Below are 16,761 nucleotides of genomic sequence, written 5' to 3' on the forward strand. Positions count from 1 at the left end.
AGGCTCCATGCTGGGATCCCAACGTGGGACTCGATTCCAGGTCTCCAGGATCACACCCCAGGCCGCAGGCAGCACTAAACTGCTGCACCACCGGGGCTGCCCCATTTATGGATATACTTATAAATGATTGCTTCATACACATTTTGGGGGGCACCTTGAGAAAATTGAGGTAGTTTCATACATTTGAAATTAAACATTTAATGAGTACATATTATTAGAAAGCTGGTAGTATGTCTGCTCTTAGACTATAGGGTGCATGGAGAGTTACAGTGAGAGAACAGATAGAAGGATAGCCTTACCAGCACATAGTGATACATTACATTACAGTTCAAAATGTTTTTCAGTATTAGGATATAACAGTATTGTAATTTTCTTTGCCTAGACATTTTCAAGTACATTTTCTAATGTTAAAAATCTATTTCTTGTTTTTCAAGGTAAACATTTGCTCTATAATGCAAAATAACACTCTAAAAATAATACTGTTTTTAAAATAATATTAAATTTAAAATAAAATTTACCTGGAAGGACTGTAAGACAGAGGTAACATGATTGCATCCTGAAGATGATTTGGGTGGCTCAGGGATACAAGTGAGGGCAACATAATTTTGGTGCCTTGGAATTATGCTCAAATGTGTGTTTTGCATACTTAAATATGTATAACACGTTAAAGTTTTTATTTAAATTCCAGTTAGTTATCATAAAGTGTAATGCGAGTTTTAGATGTATAATACAGTGATTCGGCACTTCCACAAACACCTGGTGCTCGTCATAGCAAGTGCCCCTTTCAGTCTTCATCATCTATTCAACCCATCCCCCTACCTGCCTCCCCTCTGGCAACCATCTGTTTGTTCTCTACAGTTAAGAGTCTGATTCCTGGTTTGCCCCCCACCTTTTTCCCTTTGCTCATTTGTTTTGTCTTCTAAATTCCACATATGAGTGAAATCATATGGTATTTCTCCTTCTCTGACTGATTTATTTCACCTAGCACAATCCTTTCTAGCTCTATCCATGTCACTGCAAATGGCAAGATTTCATTCTTTTTGATGACTGAGTAATATTCCATTTTGTGTGTGTGTGTGTGTGTGTGTGTGTATGCGTGAGCGCACACGCACATATCACTTCTTTATCCATTCATCAATTATGGACACGTGGGCTGTTTTCATGTTTTGGCTATTATAAGTAATGCTACTATAAACATTGGGGTGCATGTATCCCTTTGAATTTGTGCTTTTGTATTCTTGGGGTAAATACCTAGTTAGTATAATTGCTGGGTCATAGGGTAGCTCTATTTTTAACTTTATGAGGAACCTCCTCACTGTTTTCCAGAGTGACTGCACTAGTTTGTATTTCTACCAACTTTGCAAGGGGGTTCCCCTTTCTCTCCATCTTCACCAACACCTGTTGTTTCTTGTGTTGATTTTAGTCCTTCTGACAGTATGAGGTCATATCTCATTGTAGTTTTGATATGTAGTTCCCTGATGATGAATGATATGCATAACATTTTAAAAGTAATTTTATGATTTTTTTCTATTTGAAGATTCCTCTTCACCAACCCCATTCCCCTGCCACCTTTATGTGCCAATTCAAAGAATAGTCATCTCTCATCAATTCTGTGATCACATCTTTTTGGATCATGAGGACAGTTACTAAGACACATTAGCCATTAATATCTGTTAATTGTACCAATAAGGTGATAATGCAAAGTTTGAAACACTTTTACACAATTATGCCTTATTAGAAACAATCTTTTATTAAATTTGCCTTTTATGTAAACCTATGTAGTTATCAGCTTAGGAATCAAGGAGCTAAAATTGCAGTGTACTTTTTCTAAAAAAAGAGCTACAAGGAAATGTCACAGATATTTGCACTTGAAGAACTTAAGATAGATATTTACACCAAAATAGAGTGTCATTATTTCCCAGAAATGTGTTTATGAAATGTTATTGTAATTGTTTTAGCATTTCCCTGTGTTGTAGGATTTGATCATCAGTATCCAGAAGTTTTTCTTGAGCTTTTATTGTGTGATAGAAAGTATGAAGGAACTCAGACATATAAGCCAACTTACAAGGAACACATAGAAAAACAAAATATTTATTCATTAAAACTGACCATTTCATTAATAATGACAAAACAGGTTGATTGCATTCCTCAGAAGTATTTAGAGGTTACGGTTTTGATATAATGTGTTTGATTCTTGAATGTTATGAAGGACCATCAAGATCAAAGCTTCCTTAAGACATAAATGTCCAAATTTTACCTTATGTTTTATCCTGGAAGTCACCATCGTCTTTGCAAAGATCAGTTAAATCACAAGACCATAGTCAGCACCACTGCCGGATGAGCCTGGTTGGTAATGCTTAAGTACACTCCCTCACGGGGTCCTCAGAAACCACACAGGATATGGTATGACTGTTAGACTATAGACACCTCATGATGAGGCCCTGTGACTTCGATTCCGCCCCAGCACCTACAATGACCATTGTGTTTTTCTCACTGGGCACCAGCAAATGTCAACAACTGGCTGAGTAATCTGTGAGTAGCTGCCTGAAAAGCCAGTATTTCTTTACCATAAAGCAGATGAAAGGAAGATTCCAAATCAACTGAGACAAATTCCACCCAAGATCCCCTGATGTGGTAGGAGTCACCGGGCAAATACAAGATAACATCAAGGAACTTGAGCTGATCAGCTGAGTGGGTGCATGGAAAATTCCATGTCCTGAGGAAATTTGTAGGGTAAATTTAATAGTTGGGGGAATAGCAGATACCTCAATATTTGTATCTCTTTACCTACAAATAAATGGCATTTTACTTTGTTAAAGTCGTCAAGAGTTAGAGATGCCCTGATGTGGTAGGAGTCAAGTTAGAGCTAGGGGTGGAGAGGAGAAATTAGGACAGAATAATAAAAGAAAACATAATGCAAACTACAGACTCATTTAGGGTCTTCATAAAAAGGATATATTTAATTATAAATATATTTCTGATACATGATGTTTTTGAGTTTTTACTATGTGTGAGGTATCAAGGTAGGGACATTTTATACATTTCTTACTGTAATCTTTACAACAACCTCATTAGAGAGGAAAAGTCATTATCCTCATTTTGTATAATGAGAAAATCAAGGCCAGGCAGATGAATTAACTTGCCTAATGTTCCACTGGCAGAAAGCCATGGGATTTGGATTTGCAGTTGCCATATTTTCCATTGTAAACATTCATAAGACATTGTGGCCAAGGAAAGCAACCAGGGCTGGGGTGGTGTGTGTGTGGGGGGGCAGTTATTTTTGTCACCAGGAGAACATCACCTGTACTCTTTGCCTTGGCTGAACTGGGACTGTGGAGAATCACTGCATTTATTTAGATAACAAATCACTGTGTTTCACCAGTAGTAAACCTGTATACTTGTCATGAGTTGGATTTAGGTGACAGAGTTTGCTCTGAATATACTATTATAATTTAGAATTTGGGAACTGAAAGAAAACCATAGCAAATACAATTCTTCCCTGTGTCTTGAGGTTTCTGGGTATGCAGAGAACACAGCAGGCCCTGTGTCCTTAGAGTACCACACCCTCCTGAGCTCTAGTTTCAAGCCTAATACTTCCTGTCTTACCACCCCAAAAATATTTTGAATGGAATAAATTCATTCTCGTTAATGTCTCCTTTTTAATAGATTGCTTAACTCTCTAGTTGACGTTTTCTTTCTTCTAAAGCAGAACTTGTTTTTATGACTGCGTTTTAAAGATAGTTATAGATGATCATGTAATGACTGTCAAAAGGGAGGAGTGATGAAAGTGATTATCTGTGAATTGAGCTAGATCTAGTAAAATTCCTATTGGTCTTGATAACAGACTTGATTTAAAAGTTTGCAAATCATTCTAAAATGTTATGTTTCTCCAGATGCAATCTTCCTCCTTTGTCAAGTGAATACACTAAAGATGTTGGATCTAAAAGTCATTTAGTGACAGCTAACCCCAGCATAATCCGGCAAAGGTAAGAGTTTATGACTTCTGTTTGTGAGGAACTAAAGAGGAAGGCCTTTGAAGTATTTAACATCTTAAGGCAGGGAACATAATTTAGTTTGAGAAACAAAGAAGAAAACCATCTGGACAGGCAGGAAGGATGAAGGAGGGAATTGTAAATAAACGAAGGAGGATTGTGGGAATCTAAACACTATTTTATGCTTCTTCTGGGATTCTGTTTCTTGCCTTTAGAAATGGTATAAATAACATGAGAATCGATTGTTTTGCTCATAGAAGCAATATAAGAGCTTGCTTACTCATTCTTACTACTGTGTCACTTATTGGCGTTAGTCCCAACTCATTGATTGGCATTGATTGGTGAACTGAACTAATATTAATGTTTTGTTAAAGAATAAAAACAAATGATCCATCTACTGCATATGTATGCGGGACAATAGCAAAATTGTCAGACTATACAGGGATGTATAATCATATGATGATATTACATTACATTATATTGCATTCAATAAGGTTTGGGAAAGCAGATGGAAAATTCTTGCTCCCAAATGAATTCTGGAGATCTTAGACAGCTGCTGTGGAAGCTTTTGGGGGTTGGACTCCAGTTGACAAAGCCCATCAGTAAACTATTGGCTGTTTCTCCAAGGATTGTTCATTGTAGGGAATGACTCAATCTCTGTGAAAAGAGGAGTCAAACATTGCCTTATGCTCTCCTGCATAGCTAGCAATTAGCACTGAAATACCCAGATGTTGTAGGCTTAGGCACTTGTCATCTAAGGGAGTCTTATCCAAGTGACTAGCTCATGTGTGTCACTTTATAAGCAATGCTGCATTGCTTGTTTTGGTTCACAAGTAAGCATTCCCATATAATAGATGTCTAGAAATACAACCAAACCATTTTTAATTTTGATAGATACTGTGAAATCACCTTTCCAAAATGTACCATTTACTTTCTCTTTTGTAAAGGATAAGACTGCCTATTTCCCAATACTAAAAACAACATCATGTACTATTAATCTTTTAAATTTTTGGCAATTTGTTGGGTGAGAGATGATATATTATTTTTTACTTAATACACATTTTTTTTTTTTGCTGAAAATAGCAAGGGCTATTTTCTCTGTGAATTGCCTGCTTGTATTTTTTGTTCATTTGTGCAATTTTTTCTTTTTCTTAAGATTTTATTTATTTGAGAGACAGAGCAGGAGCAGGGGTGGAGAGGGGTGCAGAGGGAGAGGGAAAAGCAGACTTACCGCTAAGCAGGGAGCCCAGTGTGGGATTCTATCTTAGGACCCTGAGATCATGACCTGAGCCCAAGGCAGGCACTTGACCCACTGTGCCATCCACACACCCCATGCTATTTTTCTTCTTAAATACTTTCTAAAAAGTATTTTCCTGTTGATTTATAGGAACTGTTTATGTTATAGGTGTTAACTGTTTACTTTCAAAATGTAATATGTTTTATTAAATGAAATTTGTAGTCTTTTCCTTTATGGCTTCTTTAAAAGAAAACCAACTCTTTCTATGGATGATCTTCCTTACCCACATCCCTTCCATTGAAAAAATATTGTCCTGTATGTTTCTAGTGCATTTATAGTTTCATTTTTTTATTTAAGAAATTTAATCCATGTAAATATTTATTTTTAAAACAATAGCTTTATTGTTTTCAACAAAAATAAATGTATATAGGAGGCACACATAATTATAGTGGCAAAAATAAGGTTTTGAGAAATTAATGTTTATCAATATATTTAAAAGAAATTCTCAGCAAGGAGCTTTGCTATAGCCTTTGCTAGGCTATATGTTTAGAGTGAATTCTTTAAAAAACTACAGCTTTATTGAGGTATAATTAAATTACAAAACCCCGTATGTTTAATGTATATATAGTTTGGTAAGTTTGAGCATATACAGACACCATGATACTACTACCACCTTGAGTAGGTATCTCTATCACCTCCAGCAGTTTCCCTGTTTGTTTGTGTGTGTGTGTGTGTGTGTGTGTAGTAAGAATGTGTAACATGAGATCTGCCTTCTTTACAAATTGTTCAGTGAATATAATAAGTGCATTCTTTTCGACAGCACGCAGACCAGACATTATTTAGGGTGAAACACACAGTTAGAAAGGGCTTTGCAGGAAGTCACACTTATCTTCTGATTGTGTTTTTATGGGCTAGGAAAAGAGAGGCTGTTCTAAGATGGCAGGAGAGTATACTGAGTCTTCAAACCCATTGCAATTGTTCTCTTCCTTTCTTGGCTGGGTTTTGGATGCGGGTACCCGCAAAGATCTATCTGTTCATGGGGTTATCCTTAATCATCATACTGCCTCTGTTGGCCCTCAAACATTTTTGTTCAAATACCCTTTAAAAATATTTTTAAAATCTGGGGCCCCTGGGTGGCTCAGTCGGTTGAGCATCCAACTCTTGATTTTGGCTCAGGTCATGATCCCAGGGTCATGAGATCAAGCTCCACATCGGGCTCTGGGTTCAGTGTGGAGTCTTTCTCCCTCTGCCTCTGCCCCATCCCCTGCTTGCACACTCTCTTTCTCCCTAAATAAATAAATAAAATCTTTTTTAAAAAAGGTATTTTAAAAATCCATCATTATTTCCTTGATCAGTTTTAAGTTATCTAATTTTTTTGGCATAAGCTTCAATTGTTACCAGGTATGTACTTTCAGTGTATTTTATATTGTGCATATGCTTTAAATAAGTATTGCCAAAATCTCAAAAGTGCAGATTTAGCTCTCTGGTTGTTATATAGCCTCATAACGAAGTCAGTGTTGTTTGTCAAAGTAATTCATAAGTTGAGCTGACTTTCTGTAAGAAAAAGGCTAACCACCTTTTAATTTGAGTAAGTGTTGAAATGTAACCCATATAATCATCTTACTTCTGAATTCTAATTATTTAACGTATAAGTAGGATATGGGAGCTGCCATGAGTTTATCCCTGGATAAAATGAGGTATAACCTCTTTGTATTTCTTGTAAGGATCTTTTTGCTTTTTCTCAAGGGATACTTTCTCAGAAACTGTATCTTGGAAATGTTTCTTTGCTGGCCTGCATTGTTTTTACTCTCTGGGAAAATGGGTTGTTGTAACAGTTGAGTTGATAGGAGGTGGAGGAGAGAAAATTAGGAAAGTAGGGTCTGGAAAAGAGAGAGTTGCCTAGACTGTCAAATTAGTCTTGAGCAAGTAAGTTTTAGAAAAGTATGTAAGTGGAAATTGAGAATTTGGAAGTTTTGGGGGGAAGAGGAAGATAACATAAGAACTTCATAAGAACAATGTTCCCAAGGTGCTCATTCAGCAAATACTTTTTGAAATCTGCTCTGGGACAGGGAATACTAACTTGAATGAGAGGTGACTAAAGATCACACCCTGAGGTTGCACACACAGTAAGCAGATATTCCCGTGGTCCTATTGAATGGTCTGTATTGGGATCTTAGGGGTTTCCTGAACCACTTCTGAAATTTATACAAAAATTTCTTGTATGTGCACATATTTTTTTTATCAGATTTTCCATGGGTTCTATTACTCACAAATGTTTAAAATTTACTGACTGAGCCTGAGTCATTCTACAGTAGCATGGTGTAAAAATAGAGATGAGAGTTCTCCAAGCTTGTTTTAAAAGAGTTTTTCAGTAGAAGAGTTGAAAACTCAATGAGCCATTTGCCCATAACAGAAGTTCAGTATATATTGGAGCAAATGATTGTTAAAGATAAAAACTGAAACTTAATCAACTGTCCTGTTATGACATTAATAGTTCATTTTTAAACTTTGAAGCTCCAACTTGGGAAGTGATTATTTGCTGCCGCTAGCAAAAAGCAGCAAGATTCTGAGTATGTGTGTGTTTGCATGTAAGCATATTAGAGGTGATAGTATAGGTGTGAGCAGTTGGAGGTCAAGAATGTTTCATATGTGCTCTTGAGACTGCAGCATGTTGTTTGGCATATAAGACATGCAGACTAAATGTTTATGGAATGAATGAATAAGTGGATATATACATTTCAAAATCTGCTTTAAATCAAATTTTACAAACCAAATTTTGAATGTCATTTGAATTGTCTTATAAAAGGAGGTTTTTTTTTTTTGGTGTCAGTTAAAAATATTTATGATCTTAAGATGAGAAGATGAATTTTTTAATAACAGATATTTTTAAATAGTATTAGTTGAATACTTAGCTGGGAAGACTTATTTACTCTTTTTAATTTTTTATTTACTTTTATTTTCATTTTTTCCTAAGATTTCATTTACTTATTCATGAATATGAATGTAGGACTCAATCCCGGGACTGCGGGATCATGCCCTAAGCTGAAGGCAGATGCTCAACTGCTGAGCTACCCAGGTACCCAGGTATCCCTTTTTTTTTTCCTTTTTTTTAGTTGACATGAATTAGGAAACAAAAACATTTTCAGAACAAATGGAGTATAAATCAATGATGGAGTTGACATTTTAAAATTTGTAACGCATAACATTTAATTAATTAGGAGGACTTGATACGAAACTCCAGGATTTATGTTGAGATTCTTAATATCAAATAGGGCCTGAGTAATCTCTGCCTCTGCAAATGGAAGAGACTTCATCCAATGGTTATTTCCTCTGATTCTGCTAAAGGCAATTTGGAGTGTAGTGATCTTAGCAGAGAGGACAATTATTTATTTTATTTATGTACTTTAAAAGAATAATTTGAGCATTGAGGAAAATACCTTTGATCTAAAGAAGATTATAGCAGTTTCTCTTTAAAATTTTATATGACTCATGTCTCAGACTGTGTTCCTAAAACTTCCATATCTGTTCTGTTGGATGACTTCTTTTTTCTTTTCTCTCCAAACTCAGAGCAGCTTATCAGTGTTTGCATCAAGGCTTGGCAGTCACTGATAACCATTCAGTCTAACGTCTGTCATGATATAAGAGAATTAAAAAGCAGATACTAAAACTGGAACTAGAGAGAGCAAGTAGAAGATAGAGAAGAGATGCCTCTAAAAAGATACAGATCTTCATGAAATTTGTGACTGAGAGGCGATATTACACAGTAGTGAAGAACACAAGTTTGGCTTTAAACAGATTTGTGTTCAAATTCTGGTGCCAGTACTAATGGGTGCTTCTGCTTACTGGCTATGTAATGTTAGTTTCTTAACCTCCCATCTGTCAAGTGAGAAAAAAAATTGTCTTGAGGATTGTTGAGAGATATAAATGAGATAATATAACTATGTCCAGTAGAAACTGTTCTGACTAATATCTAGCAGAGCTACGCAAGAGGACTCTCTTGTTGAAATGCATTTTCTTGGATAAAACATATTTTCAAATGTATTATTGGGCTCATCAAATTTAAGGAATCTCCAAGAGTATCTGCACTTGGTTTCTGCACAAGGGTATCTGCACATTTCTCCCCAAACAAAAACTCCTACAAAACACAAAATCAGGGAACTAGAATCAATTAGGAGATATAAAACTCTGATCTCAATGCTAAGAGCTGAAGACCAAGCCCAGGACCTATCTTACTAAAAATGTGTGTCCATATTAAGCCCTGATACGGGACCTAATGTCCTATGTCATTAGCATCCCCTGGTTTCCAACAGAAGCACAAACTTCTTCTGGAGGAAAATTCTCAGAATTCCTCTATATCTCTTTCAAACAAATAAAAGCTCATAAGCAAAAACTGAAATGCAAACAAACCACTAACATTGAGAGTCCTTAGAGACAAAAAGCAAATGAAAAATTACAGATTTTTCATCCTGGCATCCACAAATGCCTGAAGATATTCTGGAATTGTCAGATGCAGTATATAACCAAGTATGAAATCTTTTTTTTTTTTTTTAAATTTTTATTTATTTATGATAGTCACACACACAGAGAGAGAGACAGGCAGAGACACAGGCAGAGGGAGAAGCAGGCTCCATGCACCGGGAGCCCGACATGGGATTCGATCCTGGGTCTCCTGGATCGTGCCCTGGGCCAAAGGCAGGCGCTAAACCGCTGCGCCACCCAGGGATCCCCCAAGTATGAAATCTTTATAGAAAAAAGTAAGTCAATAAGAGAATATCAAAATTAACTAGGTAACCTTGAGCAAGAACTGAGTAGAGCTTTTACAGATGGAAAATGATTGTTGAAATGAAAACACATCAGATTAGACCTAGCCGAAGGAGAATTGGTGAGCTAGAGTAGAGGATATAGAAAATATGGAGGCAGGATAACAAAACATGGAGGATAGAATGAGAAGAATTACATTAGAGTAGAATTGTGAAATTATAAAATAGAGGTAAAGGTTGAGATCTTTTAAACTTAAATAATAACATAATCCATAAATATAGGAAACATGAAGCATCAAAGTCAATTAAATTTAAAAAAATGCAAACCTAAACCATTTTAGTGAAACTAAAGATAAGAAGCTATAAGAAACGGCCAGGGAAAAGACAGATCTGTCTGAGAAAAGACAAATGACCTGCAAAAGAATGATAATTAAAAAGCAGACTTCTTCCAACAGTAAAAATGGAAATCAGAAAGCAATGGAAAAGTACCTTCTAAGTCCTGAGAGAAGAAATGATTGACATAGAGATGTATACTCAGCAAGTTATTTTTCAAAATAAAAAACATTTTCTGAAAAACAGACATGGAGAGTATTTATCACCAATAGACTTTCACTGAAAGAAATTCTAAAGAATGTATCTTAGGAAAAAAGAATGTTACTTCAGAAGGGAAAGTTGGGATGCAAAGAACTTGGTAGGTGTATAAACAAATCTAAACATACCTCATGTGCATAAAATAATAATACATTGCCTTTATGCATGATTTTGATTTGTAGTGTCTAAACAAAAAGCACAACTAAAGTCCTGAAAAATTACATCACCTAAATTGAGAAGGGGAGATCAGAGTTGCGGTGTTTTAAAACTCTTATTTCAGTTATTCATTGCACAATAACACACCCAACAACAATTATTTCTGTGTTTCACAGTTTTTGTGGGTCAGAAGTTCAGGAAGAACTAGGCTGAGCAGATCTGGCTCATGACCTCTCACCCTGTGGCTGGAGTTGAAATGGCAAAGTATTGGAGCAATGAGGGTATATCTCCTTCCCCATGTGCTCTTAGGGCCCTCTATGTGGTCTCTCCCTGTGGGCTAGTTTGGGCACTTTCACAGATGGCCTCTTTACATGGTATCTGGCTTCCCCCAAAGCTAGTATCCAAAGAGAGGACAAAGTGGAAGTGCGTGGCATTTTTATAACCTCACATTGGAAATGACTTCATATTTCCTTCATACTCGGTGTGTCAGTTCCATCATATTTTGTTGTTTCAAGCAATCACACAGGCCCACTGCAGGTTCAAGGAGAAAGAGTTCTAGCATAGATCCACGTCTTGTTAGGAAGAGTATCAAAGTCACATTGTTAGAAGAGTAGTATGTATGACAGGAGATATGGTCATGGTCATCTTTAGAAAATGTAATCTGCCACAGTCTGCCCTTAGGCCAAACAATTCATCTCCCTTGAACTTTCAAAATAAACTCAGCTGCTCCCTGAAGATCCTCCAGGACTTATCCCATGACAGCATCGACTTAAAGTCCCCGGATCTCCATAAAGTTGAAAGAAATAGCAACAACAGCAAAAAACCAGAAAAACATAACCTAAAACCAAAAATACAACAGGGGATTTAAAAAGCCAGCTTTGATTTTTTTTAACAGTTTAAGTGGATTCTTTGAAAAGGTGGTAAATAAAAATTATTTTAAATTAGGCTTTTCATTATTTTCCTACAAACCTGCTCTAAAAACAAAGTAAATACTCCTAGTGTATACAAATATATGTATCGTGTAATGGAGAATTTGAAAACAATGACACTCTTAAAACATAAAAATATATCAGTCATTTTGTAACTTATAATATGTCTGTACTGATGGAATAGTATGTAAAGATACTTTGAAGTAAAGTTCATGAATAATTTTAATAAATGGCAAAATGCTCATGTTATAGTATTAAGTGAAAAAATAAGTACATAAATGTGTATGCTTCAATCATAAATATAAAATTATTTACATAGAAAACCTCTAAGGAAATAAATCAACATTTTCCAAATTTGCTGCAAAATTTTATAATAGGAGAAAATCATCAAAAAAACAAGCTTTGTTATTTGATATTTTCTCCTAATAAGAGCTCTTTTTTGACAATACAGCAGCCCTGTGAATTAGAGAGGCAGACTACATGTATAAAACCCCAATTGTGTGTGTGTGTGTTTTCCTGTCCCTCCAGATCTAAGTGAGATTAGCTTAGACCTCACATTTTGTGTTCTGAATTTAGAAGGTCACCATATTCTCTGATCTTTCTAGTGATATTGTTCTGGGAGCAATGGAGGTGAGTGTGGCACCAGCAACCCTGACACAAAATGGTTATTATATCAGTGTCCATTTATTTCCTTTCCCCTTTTTTCCCCTCCATCATCTTCTAATCCTTAGCATTAAATAGCAGGTCAGAGCAAATATTACTCTAAAAGCATTAGTTCATAATTAGTCAATAGATATTGGGGTAGCCTAAATTCTCCTGGTAATTTCATGCAGATCCATTGAGAATGGGTTGCATCCCAGTGATAAAACATTAGGGGGTGGACTCAGCAAGAACACCGGTTTAAGAGTCTTTACCCGGGATTTATAGTAACAGCACCATAACAAAAATTTGTACCTGCTCCTCCTCAACCTTCTTTTTAATATGTACTTTAGTTGCATATTTTTCATAATCAGCAGAATGTCAGTGAGTTCCAGTTAGAGTGGAAGGAAAGGAAAAAGTGAAGGCAGATTTCTGGAAACCAATAGGATGGCATTGGTTGTGTGATCTAAGATAAATTTCTCAACCATTCTGCATATAGCATGGCAGGAAAAATGTTAACAGTTGGCACCAGAATTTTGTTTAGCAAGTGTGCTGTCTGTGTATGGAACTCTTTCTTGCTAATTTCAGCTAGGGAGACACTCAAGGGCATGGTGTTGATTCCAGAGTTGAATGTGAGTAGTAGAAAAGTATAGAAGCATTGGGATGAGCCAAAAGAGAGGAGATAAGCAATAAAGAAGAGCTAGAGAAGAGAGAGGTGGTGAAGGAGCAGGAGAGAAATCTTTGGGAACCTTAGCCAGGTTGGCTAGAAAAGAACTGAAATATCTAAAATCAGTTGTAAACTGTTTTTCTGGAACCTGTGTGTTCTGATATTATTTCCCTGTGACCTCCCTCTCACCTTCTCTTACTCTTCACAGTTCTAATATATCCAGGCATTTTTATATATGATATCTCTGTGTGTGTGTGTGGTGGAGGGATTGTTTAATCTGGGATCCATATGGTCTGGGCTCTTAGGAGCAGGATAATGGTACTTAGGATCAGGAGGGCCTTGAAATGTAATTCTACCAGGACTATTCAGATTGAAATCCTGGGTGTGCTGCACTTGGGCTGATTGAATGGCCCTTTTGGAATGTGGAGACACCCTCTCGACTCACAAAGATATTTCATTAGAGCTAAGGCATTTGTACCCCAGCTTAACTGTGGGAGGCAACCTTAAATGTAAAGTCTGAAACTGGCTAATTATCTTACCAATCTGTATGTGCTAAGAGCTTCTTTGGGCAAGATGATGGGGGTCCATCTGTGAATGATTCCATTTCATAGAGTTCATTCTGTATGCAGTGATTTCAGATTGTTCAGCTATTAGTGAACTTCACTGATATCTTCACCAAAAAGGGTAAGATAGTAGTAATTATTAGTATGTATATGAACATTTCTGTAGTCTCTGAAAATTATTTTATCATTAAACTTTTATTTGTAATTAATTTTACTGGAGCATATGAACCATGTGGATTAAAAAGATATAGTTTTAGAAATTATTAATTATAACTGTATTTGATTATATCTTGGTTAAAATCATGTATATGTTCTTATTGAAAAAATTTGCTTTTCTTTTTTTTTTTTTTTTTTTTTTTTTTTTTTATTTATGATAGGCACACAGTGAGAGAGAGAGAGGCAGAGACACAGGCAGAGGGAGAAGCAGGCTCCATGCAGGGAGCCCGATGTGGGACTCGATCCTGGGACTCCAGGATCATGCCCTGGGCCAAAGGCAGGCACTAAACCACTGAGCCACCCAGGGATCCCCTAAATCGCTTTAATATAATAGAAGGATTATGTTTTTAATCAAAGCTTTGGTGTTTGGCTGATCTATAAATCATGATTTGCATTTTGACTTTAGTTTCCATTATTAGCTCTCATATCTGGAGCTCTGTGTGACACAGTGACACACACCTGCACACATAGCAATAACCAAGGAGGAAAGCATCTTAAATATCAGAGTTGGTATAAATTATGGACAAGGGCAGAATATAAATTGATTGGACAGATGGCATATTTGATAAATTACTATTACAAGTACTAATGAAGGGGATGTAGAAGGTAGGATTGCCCATAAAACAAAATAATGTAATTTATCGATTACGAGATGTACTATTTTTTATATTTTAGTATCTATGAGATGTAGCTGCCTTTTGTAGCCTCTGTTACCAGTAGAGGCTGAAGCATAGTTGAAACCGCCTGAGCAGAGAGGACCTTGGTCAAAGCTCCTCCTGTCCTGTCATCTTCATTGATGTTTGTGCATCATTGGTACTGCACATACTGACTTTGATTGACATTTATTTTTTTATTTTTTTAAAGATTTTATTTATTTATTCATGAGAGACATAGAGAGAGAGGCAGAGACATAGGCAGAGGGAGAAGCAGATTCCTCGCGGGGAGCCCAATGTGGGAATTGATCCCAGGACTCCAGGACCACACTCTCTGAGCCAAAGGCAGACACTCAGCTGCTGAGCCACCCAGGTGTCCCTTTGATTGGCATTTAAAATATCTCTGAAAAGATGGAATATCTATTGTTTATTTTTAAAAAAAAACGGAAACTCCTTGATTTGTAAGCAAATTATTATTTCAGAGAAGTGATAGAAATAATTCTGTATTTTCTTGCAAAGCAGCAAAATAAAAGGGAAAAAAATTCCCACAAGTAGGTGCAACTGTGTTAGAAAGTAGTTACTAAGCCAGATTCAAAATGATTCTGCATATCACATGCCAAAGGGTGCAAGGGAAAGCAGAAAAAAAATCTCTCAGTTCCCCCGAATGGAGGAAACAGGTCCAAACGAATAGAAGATACTGCAGGATGATCCATGGCACTGTAGTAAAAACATGAAGTCCTAGTTTCTTTGGCAGTGCTCTTCTTTTCTGTATTATTGGAAAATAATATGATAGCATCTTATATGTGATAAAATATAATGTCCTTTAAATAAATGATACCTTCCAGTTACTTGGAAATTCAAATGAGTAGAGAGGAGAGTAAAGAACCGCCCTTTGGAGAGAGTGAGCCACGTAAAAAAGAAAATATGAAGCCGTGCAAATGTGAGGCACGTAAACCGGCCCAAGGAGAGGCAGTGGGGAGGTATTCACGTTGTCCTGATCTTTCAGCGAGAACATTTGTGACAGATGACTTAAAAGATGTGCTTCAGTCAGAGATGAAGTGACAGACTTGCCCTGAACCTAAGTCTTTGGACTCTTTTCTTGGGAAGTAGTTGGAGAAGATACCACCTATAGGGGTTTATAGTTGGAATCACAGCTTAGAGAGTTCTGAATAGAAGAGAAAAACTCTTAAGAGGCCCATAAATGACTTTACCATTTATTAAAAGGGAAAGGGAGGATTTATTGATTTAGAAATAATTGGGTGAAACTCCTGGTGAGGCAAAAAAAAAAAAAAAAAGAGTAATTTCTGATTTCCTAACACTGTATCACAAAGCTGCTGCCGGCAACAGGAGGTATAAAGGAGTAACAGAATACATGTTCAATAAATGTTAAAAAAAAAAAAAAAACTCCACAGGAAGCCGCAAGATTACTACTTAAACATGATGAACCAGCAGGAAAAAAGACCACAGGCCACTACAAGTTAATATAGGAAGCCTTTTTATGAAGATGTAATTCACAGTACCTCCTATTTCCAGTTGTTTTTTGGAGCTGTGGAAAACAGAGGCAGCCCATCACAAAATAATTGCTTGTAGTAGCAGCTCTAACTAACCTCCAACCATTTCCCATCCGGATAAAAGGCAACTCCTTGTTTCCCTGATAAATTGTGATTACCCCTTACCGGGTTCTCTGCTTCTGTTATCCTCTACGCATTTATAGTAAGTCTCACAGCTAAATTGTCTTGGGACATTTTTAGGTTCTTCAAATTACTTTCCTTCAGGTGAGTCCAAGTCATTGTCCTCTCTTTCAAGCCACCTCTCCAAAGCCATGGGGCTCCTTCCCTTTTCTAGAATTTTCTAGAATGGCTTGTGCCATTTCTTCACTGGTGTGAACCTCCACGCTAAGATTCTTGGTGACCACATGAGGCTTGTGAGCCACACTCTCTGCTTGGTGTCCTTTTTTCTTCATATTGGAATAGTCTCTGCTCTCTACTACTGCCATCTCCTCTTGTTAGATGTGTTTACAATGCAAAGAGAGGGCAGTTGGCTAGTTCGTCCATATACCACCAAGAATTGCCCACCAATGGATGAGCAGCCCCGCAGCATTTCTCAGGTCCATTCAGTTGCCCACTTCCAGATGACTGTATCGTGTCTTCTCCTTTGTCAAACCCTCAACACCTCTTCCTCATCCATCTCCTCTGGGTAATAACCTTGCTTTCTACTTCCCTCAGAAAACAGAAGTGATAACAAAGATAACACCCCAGAATCCCAGTTCCCCCTGTGAATACAAGTACTTGTCTTGTTTCTTTTTTCCCTTTTAAATGTGCCTCTTTGTAGTAAAACTTTCCAAATCTTAGCCCATTG

General features: G+C 36.7%; 1 protein-coding gene across 1 annotated transcript in view; it reads left to right on the forward strand.

Moving 5' to 3' along the window:
• Nucleotides 1-16,761, forward strand: part of ST8SIA1 (ST8 alpha-N-acetyl-neuraminide alpha-2,8-sialyltransferase 1) — a 152,417-nt gene that overhangs the window by 92,354 nt on the left and 43,302 nt on the right. The window contains exon 4 of the mRNA XM_072798714.1: nucleotides 3,894-3,986. Coding sequence (XP_072654815.1) covers nucleotides 3,894-3,986 — 93 coding nt within the window. The remainder of the gene's footprint in view (nucleotides 1-3,893; nucleotides 3,987-16,761) is intronic.

The sequence above is a fragment of the Canis lupus genome, chromosome 25 (assembly GCF_048164855.1).
Source record: "Canis lupus baileyi chromosome 25, mCanLup2.hap1, whole genome shotgun sequence".
Classification (NCBI taxonomy): Eukaryota; Metazoa; Chordata; class Mammalia; order Carnivora; family Canidae; genus Canis; species Canis lupus.